This window comes from Zootoca vivipara, chromosome 12 (genome assembly GCF_965207765.1).
Source record: "Zootoca vivipara chromosome 12, rZooViv2.hap1.1, whole genome shotgun sequence".
Taxonomy (NCBI): Eukaryota; Metazoa; Chordata; class Lepidosauria; order Squamata; family Lacertidae; genus Zootoca; species Zootoca vivipara.
This window is the reverse complement of record NC_142595.1, coordinates 52845737-52859187: the sequence shown is the minus strand read 5'-3', so window position 1 is coordinate 52859187 and position 13451 is coordinate 52845737. Positions and strand designations below refer to the sequence as shown.

General features: G+C 57.5%; 1 protein-coding gene across 1 annotated transcript; it reads right to left on the bottom strand.

Moving 5' to 3' along the window:
• Positions 1-1729: 1729 nt before the first annotated feature.
• PFN1 (profilin 1) lies at positions 1730-9026 on the bottom strand. Its single transcript, XM_035134602.3, has 3 exons — positions 8694-9026; positions 3786-3978; positions 1730-2206 (listed from the first exon to the last, which is right to left on the bottom strand). The coding sequence occupies exons 1-3, from the start codon at positions 8823-8825 to the stop codon at positions 2109-2111; spliced, it is 423 nt and encodes a 140-aa protein (XP_034990493.1). The 5' UTR covers positions 8826-9026; the 3' UTR covers positions 1730-2108.
• Between the last annotated feature and the right edge of the window lie 4425 nt (positions 9027-13451).

Below are 13451 nucleotides of genomic sequence, written 5' to 3'. Positions count from 1 at the left end.
AGCATGGGGGGGGGGGCTTTTAAGCTTGGAGAAAAGGCAAAAAACGTAGTTGGGACACTGAGGGTCATCTAGCCCAACCCCTGCAGTGCAGGAATGGGCAGCCCACCCCTACAGGGAATCGAACCTGCAACCTTGGCTTTATCATGCTCTATAAACGTTTTTCACTCTTAACTAGATCTTGCTGAATATTGCAGGATTCAGGAGAGGATATGGCCACTGTTAACCTGTGGAACTGCCTGCCACAGGAGGCAGCAACAGGCAACAACTTGGCTTTATTTCCCATAGGGACATCCCCTTGGGTCTGGAAGCTGGAATAGACGTGCAAACCCCCCCAGCTCGATCCAGGACACGCAGGGCTCCCTTCTGACGCTCTCACGCCATGTTCTTCAACTTAGCACGTATTGGACTACAACTCTCATCAGCCACAGCCGGCTTGGCCAAGGATAATGGGAGTGGTAGTACTAATAGCACTTCGGGAAACCAGGTTGTAGGTCGTGGGAGCCTCCCTCCACTGGAGGGTTTTCAGCAGGGCTCAAGGATTTTCCGTGCATTTCAGGAGCGGGTTGGGCTGGATGGCCTTTGGGGACCCCTTGCCAACTCCACGATGTGGGATCTAGAAGGGCTTCGAGATGCAGAAACCGGGCTCTAGCCAAGCGCCTTCGGATGCCCGGGCAACGGCACACACCCCAAGCAGCGCCTGGCAACGGCTCCCAAACAGATGAGTCACCGGCCGCATCCAGTGTTGACAAGGAGGGTTAGGCCAGGCCAGGCCAGGCCCAGCGGGTGGACTTTGCGCTACAGCTCCCAGGCGGGAAAAGCGCTCTCCTCCGCCCTTCCTAAACAAAGCAGGGGCCGGCTACAAGGGACGGCAGGTGGCCTTTGGGCAGAGCTGACCAAGGGGTCCAAGGAAATGACCACTGCTACCACCTTCCCTGCAAGAGAGGCTGGGAGTTGCAGCGCATCAACGCCTGGCTGCTTTGCCCCTAAAACGGAGCAACTGGCCCCGCTAGGGCTGGCGTCCCACAGCCTGGCGCCCTCCAGACGTTCCTCACCACGAGTCCCTTCACGGCCCCCGACCGGCACGGACTGTGCTGGCGGGAGTTGTAGTTCTGGAGGGCGCCAAGATGTCTTGCGCATCCTTTTCTGCCAGAAACCCTCGGTCCATCCGCGTTTCCTTCCTTCCCCGCCCCGAGGCACCCGGCGCAACCAGCACTTGTGGGCGCAAGGCCTTCGGAGGACAAAGGCTCCTCGGCTGGTGGTTCCCATTGTTTGCCAAACAGGCGCCTTCTGTGCTGGGCCTGCGGCTGAACCATTGTTTCCCACAGCCTAACAGGGACAGGAGACGGGCCCTTGGCATCGGCGTCAGGGACCCAGGAGTCCTGCCCCCAAGGCTGGCTCTTCCCCCAACTCTTTGTCCATTGACAACTTCCGAGGCAGCGGAGGTCTAGTGGTTAGAGCACTGGACCCGAGAGGGAGCAGATCCTCCGCTCAGCGGCCCTGAGGCTCACTGGGCGGGCCTTGGGGGCTGGTTGCCACTGCCTCCCTTGCAGGGTCGTCGTGGGGATTAAATGAGGACTAGCACCTTTCGTTGACTGGGGTCTAAATTGCATTGCTCGGCCTCTCACCTCTCACTGAGTATGGCTGCCAATCGATCCACGAGTCCCCCCCCCTTCAAACTGGGCTCCCAGTTACCCCACCCCACCCCCACGTGCCCGGCACCACCATCACATTCAGAATTCAATTTCTTTTATTTCGTTCGTCTTGTTCCAATATAGTTTTTTTTCTTAACCCCAAAAAAAGCTACACCTTGTAACCATCAGAAAATTTGGCAGCGATAAGGATTTCTTTGTGATAGAAAAAAATGGCCCAAAGGGGGGAAGAGAAGAGAGACGGGATTGGGAGGGGGGTGCGATTCGGGGGGGGGAGCAGGAAAAGGGGGAAGGAGGAAAGGAGAGGAACAGAGTGGCGGTCCGGCGCCGGGGGGGGGTGGGGTGTCCCACGCTGGTCAGGCCGGGGCTGGGCTGGGGGTCCCGGGCGGTGGCAGCCCCCGTGGGCATGGCCCCCCTGGTCCCTCAGTAGTACCGCAGGCGGGGCAGGGGGGGGGCAGCTCAGTATTGCGACCTCCGCAAGTGGTTGGCCATCTCGTAGCACTTCTTGTTCACGCAGCCGCCGTGGACGCCTTCCTTGCCCATCACCAGGACTATCGCTGGGGGGGGGGGAGAGAGGAGAGGGGGGGGTCAGCACAAGAGGAAAAGGGACCCCCCCAAGGAGGAGTTCAGCCGCACCCAGGCTCTGCCTTTCTCCAGCTCAGGGCCCGCCAACTGCAGCTTCGTGCTTCGTTTTTCCAACTGGGGCAGAGGGACTACAACTCCCATCGTCCACTGCGAGGACTACGACTCTCCCAGCCTGCCCGGCAGCTAGGGATGATGGGAAATGTAGTTTCAGACAGTTGGGGGGGTCAGAGATTGAGAAGCGCCTAATCAGCGCCGCCTTCCATGGTGGGGTTCCCAGCTGGTGTCAGACCACAAGTCCCATCGTCCACAGCAAGGAGGATCGGTGGTCAGGGGTGATGGGAGTTGTAGTCCAACCACAGCTGGGGACCAAACCTGAGAAGCACCAAATTCGCACTGCTTTTAATGGGGGTCCCTCAGCTGGACTACAAGTCCCATCACCCCTAGTGAGCAGGACTAGCAGTCAGGGACGATGGGAGTCGTAGTCCAACCACAGTAAGGATAATCATGCTATCACTGGTACCCCACCCATTCTGGGCAGCTTCCGACAGAGATAAAGACGTAATAAACAGCCTTGGATGTTTTTTATGGGTCGTGCAAAATTCCCCTTCAGGGGGACTTAAGGAGAAGCCTTGGAAAGTGGGAAAGCCCTCTGCAATTGCAGGCCAAAGGTGAACCACTGTGGAACTCCCTGCCACAGGAGGCAGGAAGTGCAGACAGATCGGGAAGGGAAAATTCAGAGGAGAGCGAGGCTTTTAGATTTTGTGCAAAGCTGCCTAGAGTGGCTGGGGCTGCAAGGAATTAATGATAACAACAACAACGATAATTCTGTGCCTCCAAAGTTGGAGGCAGAGGGGCTTCTGAATGCCTTCTCTCTGGTCCTGCTTTGGGGGCTTCTAGAGAACCTCCAGGTCCCAAGGAAGCCTATCTCAATTCCCAGATTCTTAGGATGGGCCTGATCCAGGAGGACTCTTAAAAGGTGCAACTGCAGGGTGTTTGTTTTTTTGGGGAGGGGGGAGCCAGGAGGCCCCCAGGGCCCAAGGTTCTCTAGCCGGAACCGGGGGGGGGGCACCTTCAAGTTGACATCCTGCTAGTCAGAAGCCGTGCCAGGCGAACGATGCCAAATTTGACTTGGGAGGGACCCCCGGGGGTCATCCAGCCCAACCCCCTGCAATGCTACAGCATCCCTGACCGAGGGCCATTGCCTTGCAGGGGGGTTGTGCTGGATGACCCCCAGGGGTCCCTGCCCACCCATCCTGCAATGCGCCCCAACCTCAGGTGGCAGCAGCAGACCTCTTCACTGCCTTGCAGGGGGTTGGGCTGGATGACCTCTGGGGCTCCCATTAAGCAAGATTTATGGCCCCCTGCAGCTGCTGCGACAAGACAGAGGTAGCCTTCTCTGCCCAGCCGGGGGCCGGATTAGGAACAGCTGTCCACCCCCCCTTGAAGCAGAGGGACACCCCCCCCCAAAAAAAACACCCCACAGCTGTTGGGGGAAAGAATGCAAGAGATGGACAGCTGCAAAGGGGATTTGGGGAGGGAAGAGGAACTCACTCTTGGCCGTCATGGCGGCTGTGATGTTGAAGGTGGGGGCCCCCCCAGTGCTCTTGGTCCGCAGGTCCATGGTGCACTCGCCGTCCGTGTGAAGGCTGTCCCGGATGACAGAGCACTTCTGCCCGCCCAGAGTCAGGCCATTGACAAACAGGTTGCTCCGGTCTTTGCCCACAAGGATGTTCACTTCCGCCGGCTGCGGGGGGGGGGTTAAAAAGAAGAGGGGGGAGAGTGAGGATCCACAGCCGGCCCAAAGAAAAGACCCACTGCGGATCCCAAAGAACCCCAAAGGCACAGTACTGAGTCGCCACCCCCCCAAAAAAATAACCCTAAACCACAGGTTCCCAAATAGCTTTAGCATCTTCCGGGGGGGGGGGCGCATTAAACGGCAAGGGAGCAGTGGAGATGGGGTGGTGGGTGTGCCTCAGTCAGCAGAACCTCAGAGTCATGGGTTTGAGACCCACACTGAGCCAAAGATTCCTGCACTGCAGGGGGTTGGGCTAGATGACCGCCAGGACCCCCAACCCTACGATTCCATGATTCTCTGGGATTATTTCGCTGCAGTTCCTGCCTCGCAGGGGGTTGGGCTGGATGACCCTCTGGGACCCCTTTCAACGCTAGGATTCTAGCAAAGTTCGGATCAAGTTCATCAGTTTGGTGGGCTGGGAAACCCAGCCAGATTTTTTTTGGGAGGGGGGGGAATAGTAAAATTATTTATGAACTTCAGTCAATACTTAAGAAAAGTTGATTTATGGGGAGTAAAAGACTATGTATAACAATAGAAGAAGCGCTGCTGTGGTGGAAGGAGGTCGCAGTGGTAGAAATAAGGAAAATATATATTCAGACGGACATATATACATGGCATAATTTCAAATGTAAAGAACAAGAGAATGTATAACTGGATGTGATCTTCAAAAATCAAAATAAAAACAAAGCATAAAAAATTAGTAAAACTATTAATATTCCTCAATTAAACTAAATAGCTTATTTTTTTATTTAATTGGCCAATTAAATTGTTGCCTTGGGGGAAAAACGCAAGCCTCTCATCTGAGCGGAGCTTTTGTGAAAAATAGCGGGGTGCTGGGTGTCACGTTTTCTGGCCCCCTCGAAAAAGTTTGGGAACCACTGGACTTAAGTGCCAAACCAGAGAATGAAGATGGGGGTTCAGGGGGGCCATAGAGCAGCAGAGCCAGAAGGGACACCCTGGGGTCATCTAGCCCAACCCCCCTCCAATGCAAGGATGGCAGCTCATTTTGGGGGGGGAGGGGGCAGCACAAGTCATGGGGCTGACCTTTGTACCTGAGGACACCCAAAAAGCAGCTGCAGGCAGCAACTGTTGCTTGTGAGGCAAAGGGAGTCCAGACGGAGGGCCGAGGGACAGAAGGACCCCCCCCCAAGTAAGCCCCTTCTCTCCTGCCCCCTTGGAAGCTGGAACAGAGGCCCAGCACCTGTTGCCCCTGCAAACAAACCGCCCTCTGTCTCTTCGCCTGGCCATTAAGACCAAAGGGGAAGCAGGGGAAATCCAGCGTTGTTGGTTTTTTGCTTGGGGGGGGGAGGAGGAGAAGAGGAAGTCTCTTACAGGCTCCCCCCCCCCAACTTGGACATAGCTTTTTAGCTGCTGAAAAGATGTACATCTCAACTTGGAATCGTAGAAGAGTCGGGTGGGACCCCGCAGGGTCATCCAGCCCAACCCCCTGCAAGGCAGGAATCGCAGCTGAAGAATTGCTACTGCCCCCAAAGGTATGTCGGGCGTCAGGGTTTTTGTTGGGGGGGGGGGATCTGACGTAGACCCTGCCCTGCAAATACTCTCTCTGGGCTTACTGCCGCTGCCCCTGCTTAGAGGGGGGCAGAGAGAGACCTTTGTATACACACAGCAAGCTGTTTACAGTTCAGAATTGTCGCGTTGGAAAAGGGACCCCTGGGGTCATCCAGCCCAACCCCCCTGCAGTGCCGGTCTTTACCCCTCTCCTCCCCAAAAATGCTCTCTCCTCTGCCCCCCCCAGGAGGAGGAGGAGGAGGAGCTGGGCTGAGTGCATACACAGCAAGCTTTATTTTACCCCCCCCCCCCACCATGCCAGTTTAGGGCTGGGCTGGCACAGACTCTAGTTCCTAGGTTGCACATTAACTTCAGGAACACACAGAATAGCCTCCCTGAGTGGATGGAAGAATGGAAGAGGCAGCAGGGGGCAGGCCTGGCCGCCTCCGCCCATTGCGCAGCACTCCCCTCCAAGGAACAGGGGGGGAGGGGACAGGAGGAAACGGCAGCAGTGGCGGAATCCTGGGGGTGCGCCCTTCCAGCTCCCCCCCCCCGACAACCCCAGAGAGGAGAAATGGGGTCCCTCCAAGAGACTCCCCTGGGATTCAGTCAGTTAAGGGTGAAGAGGAGAACTCTGGTTGGGGGGGCGTGAGGCTAGCCCAAGTGGCCACTTTTGCAAAAGGCCAGCCCCATCTCTGCCCCCCAACTCACACACACCCCAAAAAAACCAGGAGGGATGAAGCTCAGTTGCCAAATTTGGAGAAATGTGAGAAACTGTGTAAGATGTCAGAACCCCCCCCCAAAAAAATGCACACACACACACACACACACACACAAGTTGCACTTCCGCTAACTAAGGCTGGGGAATTGGGAAGTTTGAAGCCAAGGCCTTCTTTTTGGGGGGGGTAGAAGAGGAGCACTGTGGGACACCCCTTCTTCCCCTCCCCATCACAAGGCCATGGTGGGGCTCCAGGGATATGGTGGGGTCTCATTCCTACCCCCCAGCACTGAGCAGATCCCCTGCACCAAGGGGTGTGTGTGTGAGATCTTAAAGTCCTTTGATCCTCTCCTCCACACGGGGAACAGCGGATCCTAAAAGTCAGTGGATCAACAAGAGAAAGCAGTGGATCCTTTGCAGGGGGTGCCCCCAGGCCAGCTGCTTTGGGCCCCACCCCAGAAGTAGCTCCCTCAGGATTCTTCCAGGGCATTTTTTTTGGGGGGGGGGGGGGAAGAAAGGGATCCTTTGCTCAGGATCTGTAAAGCAGGAACTGAGGAATTTTGGGGGGGGTTATTTGCACAGGTCCCCACATTTTGGAAATGGAGGGTGGGGAGACACCCACCACACCCCCTTTCTCCCCGCAGAAAAGTTCGACGAAAATGCAAAAAATGCCCCCGACCCTCGCAGCAAAATCTGTCGCATCTCTCTCCCCCCCCCCCTTTTAAGATTCCTGCCGGAGGCCCAGAGCTGGGATTGCTCGGAGATTAGCCGCAGCTGAAAGGAATCCAGGTCTGGAGACGTGGCACTTTGTGGGGGGGGGGAGGGAAGAAGAAAGGAGAAGAGGGGAGGGGGGAGCACCCGCAAACCCGGCAAGGCGATGGATGCCCCGACGGGGCGGTTTGGGGTTTTTTTTTTGCAAAAGTTTCCTCCGGGCTCCATTCTGCGCGCCGGAAGCGCCCCAGAGAAGGGGGGGGGGAGAAAGAGTTTCTAGAAGTTTGCAACTCTTTTCCCGCCCGGCCTTTGCGCAAAGGGGGGGGGAGGGAAGAGAAGTGCGAGGGGGGGGTGTTTGCTTGCGCTCTTGAAAGTCTCTCAAAGGCCTGCAAGCGACGCTTCTTGCAGCGCAAAGCCCCACCTGTATCCTGTTTTGCAAAGAAAGAGAGGGAGGCGCGCTTGCCCCACATCCGGGGGGGGGGGGAAGAGGAGAGGCAGAGTGCAGGGGGAGGTCGTGCCCACTCCCCACAAGGACTCAGCTCAGAGTCTTCTTTTATGCCGGGATCGGGGAGTCGCTTTTGTGGCGGATCTGATGAATCAGGAAAGCGGGAGAAGATTTTGGCCGGGCTCTCCAGTCCCCTTTGCCAAAGTGGGGGGCCGAGGTGGGGCGCGGCGGGTCAGGCAGGACACGAGTCAACCCCGGCTAGACGCCCTTGCGCAATCGCGGAGTGGGGGGGGGAGGGGGGAGAGAAGGACAAGAGAGGTGCCGGGGCTCAGCCTCCGCCCCGCGCACAAAGGCACGTGGCGGCCGTGGCCCCCGGGCGCCTGGGTGTGGCCCGCGGGGATGGGGAAGCGGCTTGGAAGCCATGCAAACTTTGCGGGGGGAGTGGAAAAGTTGGCCCTGCTCCCGCCGAAGTTTCCACGACGCCGAGGGAGCCAGGAGTGAAATCCCGCCCCACCCCTCGCAAATCTGGGCCTGGATCTCCATAGCGCACGAAGACATTTAGAGGTTCCCGCTCGGGGGGTGTTTTTTTGGGAGGGTGTTGCCCCCCCTCCCAGCTCCTTCCCCCCGAGGGGGCAGGGGCGGCCTGCCTCCTTCTTCTTCCCCCTCCTCTCCCCGGCTTTTGAGTCATTTCCTCTCCCGGGCTGGGCGCGGGCAGGGCGCGGTGGCGGCGGCGGTGGCGGCCGCCAAAGCAGGAACCGCGGACGCCTGGCGAGCTTCTCCCCCCAAATCGGCGAGAGGGCAAGATGCAAGGGGGGGGGAGGGAGATGCAAGGGGGGGGAGAAATGCCAGCGATTGCTGGGGCCGAGCAGCGCGCGCCTCTCCCCTCCCCCACGCCCCCCCCTTTCCCGGGCCTGCAGGCTGACTTTGCAAGAGGAAGTGGCGGAGGCGCTTTGCACAAAGGCGGACGGGGGGAGGGGGAGCAGGAAGATCCCTTCCCTCCCCCCCCCGCCTTCGGGGGGAGGGTCGCCCAGGTAGCGCCTCGTTGCGGCGGCTTTGTCGAGGCTCCGGGCCGCCGCGCCAACCCCCGCAACTTCGCCCGGGAGGAAGCAATCGCCCGGCCCGCGGGGGAGCCGAAACGGCTCGGGGCGCGCCTTCGAAGGGGTCCCTTCCCTTCCTCCTCTTTCCCGCCCCCCGGGGCAAGTCCCGCGGAGGAGGACAGGCCGGGCCCCCCATCTCGCCGCGCCCCCCTGGCTCCCCGCAACCCCCCGCGCCGGGGCGCACCGTGATGTTGGCGAAGGTCTTCCCCGGGGCGGCGGCCCAGACGGACGGCACGTCCTTGTAGCCCACGATGGCCGCGTCCTGGCAGGTGTCGTCCGCCATCAGGTTGTCGATGTAGCTGTTCCAGCCGCTCATGGCCGCGATTGGCGATGCGGGGGGATGCAGGCGCACGGAGGACGACGACGACGAGGAGGCGAGGCCGCTCGCTCGCTGCTGCTGCTGCTGGGCCCGGATGCAAAAGCCTGGACGGGGCGGGCGGGCGGCGGCGGCTGCTTCTGTTTGCAGGGGACCCCGGGGGAGAAGGGGACGCGCGATCCGGATGTGGCGCGGGCGGCGGCGCGAGCGGATCTGGCGCTGCTCCGGAGCAGCGAGCGAGCACAAGGCGGCGAGGGCGCCGGGCGCGGAGGAAGGGGCCGGCCCAGGGCGGGGAGCGGGGCGGGGAGGCAGGGCGCGCACACGCCGCGCGCGCGCGCCCGCCTCTCCCTCCGCCCCCAAGTGCAGCTCCCTCCTTGCAAGCCAGGGGGCGCCCTGAGCAGCGGCGGCGGCGGCGGCAACCTTCGGGGGATGCTCAGCCGCCTTGCATTTTGCAGCGGGCGCTGCGCAGACTTGGCCCCGCGATCCTCAACTGCTACGCGGGAGCCTGGCTGGCTGGCTGGCTGGTTTTCGTGGCCTTGCGATCCGCCCTTAAAGTTGCCCCCCAGCACCGTCCCGTTTCTGTAGCCCTCCGTCCGTATGCCCCCTGCATCGCTGCGTTGCGCAGACCCCATAATTTCTTGCGGACCCAGATTCCTTCTGCTTTGCCAGCTGGGCTCGTAAGGAAAGCTCTGGTGGCGGATCGGGCCCACCTAGGCCAGCACGGTCTGCTTTCACGGTGGCTACCCCAAGGGGAGAAGAAGCCCCCCAAGTTGGACTGGAGCTCATCATCAGCAAATCTCCCCACTTTGGATCTCCAGCCACTTGGCACTCAGACACCCTTGGGTGGGAGCTCCCAAGGCAACCCACGGGCCACGCTCCGGGGGGGGGATGAAGCAGGACAGGTCAGTCGGTACAGCAAGAGACTCTGAATCACAGGGTTGTGGGTTCGAACCCAACGTTTGGGCAAAGAGATCCCTGCATTGCAGGGGGTTGGCCTAGATGACCCCCCGGGGTCCTTTTTCCACCTCTACAATTCTACGATTCCACCCCAACCAGGGCCTCTTCCCTCCATTGCCTCAGGAAAACCTGCCTTTTTGTGGAAGCTGGCTCCGAATTTCTTAAAAATTAAAAAAATTAAAAAAAAACCACCAGGAGGACCACGTTTGCTCGTGCTAGAATGGCAAGATAGCCAGTTCTTGCAACAGGGGAGAGGAGGGAAGTGTGCGGGAATCGCACTCGGAGCATGAATGGGCATTGCAACAGTGTGTGTGTGTGTGTGTGTGTGTGTGTTTGTGTGTTTGCAGGGGGGTCAGGAAGAGGGGCCTCAGCACACTTGCTTATACATTCCTTCTCTTAATCCAGGGGTCAGCAAACTTTTTCAGCAGGGGGCCGGTCCACTGTCCCTCAGACCTGGTGGGGGGCCAGACTATATTTTGAAGAAAGAAATATGAACGAATTCCTATGCCCCACAAATAACACAGAGATGCATTTTAAATAAAAGGACACATTCTACTCGTGTAAAAACATGCTGATTCCCGGACCGTCCGCGGGCCGGATTTAGAAGGCGATTGGGCCGCATCTGGCCCCCAGGCCTTAGTTTGGGGTCCCCTGTTTAATCTGCTGCATTTATATCCCACCTGTTTGCCTCCTGAGGATGCACTCTGTACGCCCTCAGAGGAAGCAGCATCCAGCACAGCGCTTCGGGGTGTCAACACGCGCATGCGAGAGGCCTGGGTCCGAATCTTCCTTCACACTCATCCCTGAAGCTCCCTGGGTGTGACCAGTCTCTGCCTGGCCTACCTCGCAGGGTTGTTGTGAGGACGGAATGAGAGCCGTGTGTATGCCACCTGGAGGGGAAAGTGCGGTGTCAGTTGTAGAACTTTAGAGTTGGAAGGGTCCCCGAGGGCCATCCAGCCCAACCCCCTACAAAGCAGGAATCTTTTGTCCAATGTGGGACTCGAATTCATGACCCTGGAGATTAAGATTCTCATGCTACAAAATCATAGAGTTGGAAGAGACCACGAGGGCCATCCAGTCCAACCCCCTGCCAAGCAGGAAACACCATCAAAGCATTCTTGACATATGTCTGTCAAGCCTCTGCTTAAAGACCCCCGAAGGAGGAGACTCCACCACACTCCTTGGCAGCAAATTCCACTGCCAAACAGCTCTTACTGTCAGGAAGTTCTTCCTAATGTTGAGGTGGAATCTTCTTTCTTGTAGCTTGAATCCATTGCTCCGTGTCCGCTTCTCTGGAGCAGCAGAAAACCACCTTTCTCCCTCCTCCATATGACATCCTTTTATATATTTGAACATGGCTATCATATCACCCCTTAACCTTCTCTTCTCCAGGCTAAACATACCCAGCTCCCTGAGCCGTTCCTCATAAGGCCTTCTACCGACTGAGCTCTCCAAGCAGTGCAGTAAATGAATAAATAGGTAAAGAAGATAACGAGAAGCGACCCCTGGACAGTTAAGTCCAGTCCAAGGCGACATCTCGCTTTTCATGGACAGCGTTCTGGGTCCTGTGGCCAGCAGGACTAAACCGCTTCTGGCGCAACAGGACACCATGATGAATGCCGGAGCATGTGGAAATGCCGTTTGCCTTCCTGCCACAGTGGTACCTTTTTGTCTGCTTGCACTGGTGTGCTTTCGACCCTGCGAGGTTGGCAGTAAATTAATAGTCCTGCCTTGGAGGGGGTTGGGCTAGATGATCCTTCGGGTCCCTTCCAACTCTACAACTCTATGATCTTACATAAGAAGCTGAAGGTTTCAGGATTCGGGACGGGTTAAAGAAGCCCCTTTTTGCACAACACAGAGTTAAACTGCAGAACTCCCTGCCACTGGAGGCAGGGATGGCTTTCAAAAAGGATGGGGCCAATCCCTGGCGGAGGAGAGGGCTCTCGAGGGCTGCTTTCTGCCCTCCCCAGTCGGAGGCAGCGATGCTTTTGGGTCCCAGTTGCCAGAGACCAAGGCGGGGAGAGCTGCTCTTGCACTCGGATCCGGCTTTTGGTCGGCCACGTTGAGAACCGGATGCCGGGCTAGAGAAGCTCCTTGTGGCCTCCAGGAGAATCTCTCTCTTTCCCATACATGGGCAGGCAGAGAGAGACAAGGCCGGCTTCCTCTGCTGGCCAAACGGAGCCGGTGCAACAGGGAGAAAATGGGGCAGGGCAGGAGAGAAACAGCTGAATTTTGCATCTCTCTTGTGTGCCTGTAATAGCGCAAAAAGCAAAGCCTGCAGGATCGAGCCCGGCATCCTGTTCCCACAAGGGCCAAGCGGATGCGCGTTATGGGAAATGGCAAGCAGGATTCGAACCCAAGAGCCACTCAGCCCTCCCGTGGTTTTCGGCAACTGGGATTCGGAAGCCAAGCCCTTTGTGAATTTGTCTCAACCTCTTTCAAGGCTATCCAGGTCGGTGGCTGCGGCCGCCTCTTGTGACATGGAGTTCCGCAGGTTAATATGAGTACTTCCAGGGTCACGAGAGAGGGAGGAGAACTTTTCTCTCTCCGCTTGCGACCAGCGGATCCCAGCCTTGCCGGTTTCCTGGATGATAATAATAATAATAATTTATTATTTATACCCCGCCCATCTGGCTGGGTTTCCCCGGCCACTCTGGGCGGCTTCCAACAGAAATATTGGAATACACTAATTTCTTAAAGATTAAAAGCTTCAGATGTCCTCTAAAAGTCTGGTAGTTTTTAATAAATAGTCCCCGCCCATTTGGCTGGGTTTCACCAGCCACTCTGTGCGGCTTCCAACAAAAGATGGAAATACAGTAGTCCAAACATTAAAAGCTTCCCTAAACAGGGCTGCCTTCAGATGTCTTCTAAAAGTCTGGTAGTTGTTTTTCTCTTTGACATCTGTTGGGAGGGCGTTCCACAGGGCGGGCACCACCACCGAGAAGGCCCTCTGCCTGGTTCCCTGTAACTTGGCTTCTCGCAGCGAGGGAACTGCCAGAAGGCCCTCGGCGCTGGACCTCAGTGTCCGGGCAGAGCGATGGAGGTGGAGACGCTCCTTCAGGTATACTGGACCAATCAATCTGGATTGATTGCAGACAGCCATATGTCAAGAATGCTTTGATGGTGTTTCCTGCTTGGCAGGGGGTTGGACTGGATGGCTCTTGTGGTCTCTTCCAACTCTGATTCTATGAGTCTGTGCTCAAGTTAAGAGCAGCAGAAGAGGAGGCTCCAGTTCCGCCAGCCCTACTCAAGCCAGGAGGGGAAAGGAGACTCAAAGATTTCCCCTTTTCAGATTTAAAAAATGCAAACGCAGCCTCTGAAAATGCTCAGAAAGGCGAGGCTGCGACTCAGCAGAAGTGGTGGAGAAGCCTCTGGGGAGACGGGTGCAAATCCTGCAGGAAGAAATGGGGGTCCCTGCCTTGTGGCTGGCTGCCCCTCTTTGCACATGAAGGCCCCCATTTCTTCCCGCCCAGAGCTGCCTTGAGGGGGGCTGCATCTTTTTGGGGGGACACAGTTTGGATCATCGTTTCATTTTAAAATGTGTGAGCAGGTGGAGATTGAAAGAGGAGAAGCGAAGCTATAAAATGGGCGTACAGAATTCTATGGTTAAAATAACTAGAACCCTAGCATTGTGGAGTCAGAAGGGACCCCCCAGGTCATCTAGTCCAA

What these genes read in the sequence shown, in the direction of transcription:
- PFN1 (XM_035134602.3), bottom strand. Translation starts at nt 8,825, where the DNA reads ATGAGCGGCTGGAACAGCTACATCGACAACCTGATGGCGGACGACACC. An exon ending in AGACCTTCGCCAACATCACG is followed by an intron (nt 3,979 to 8,693) that starts GTGCGCCCCGGC and finishes CCCCCCCCGCAG; the next exon opens with CCGGCGGAAGTGAACATCCT. An exon ending in AGCCGCCATGACGGCCAAGA is followed by an intron (nt 2,207 to 3,785) that starts GTGAGTTCCTCT and finishes CCCCCCCCCCAG; the next exon opens with CGATAGTCCTGGTGATGGGC.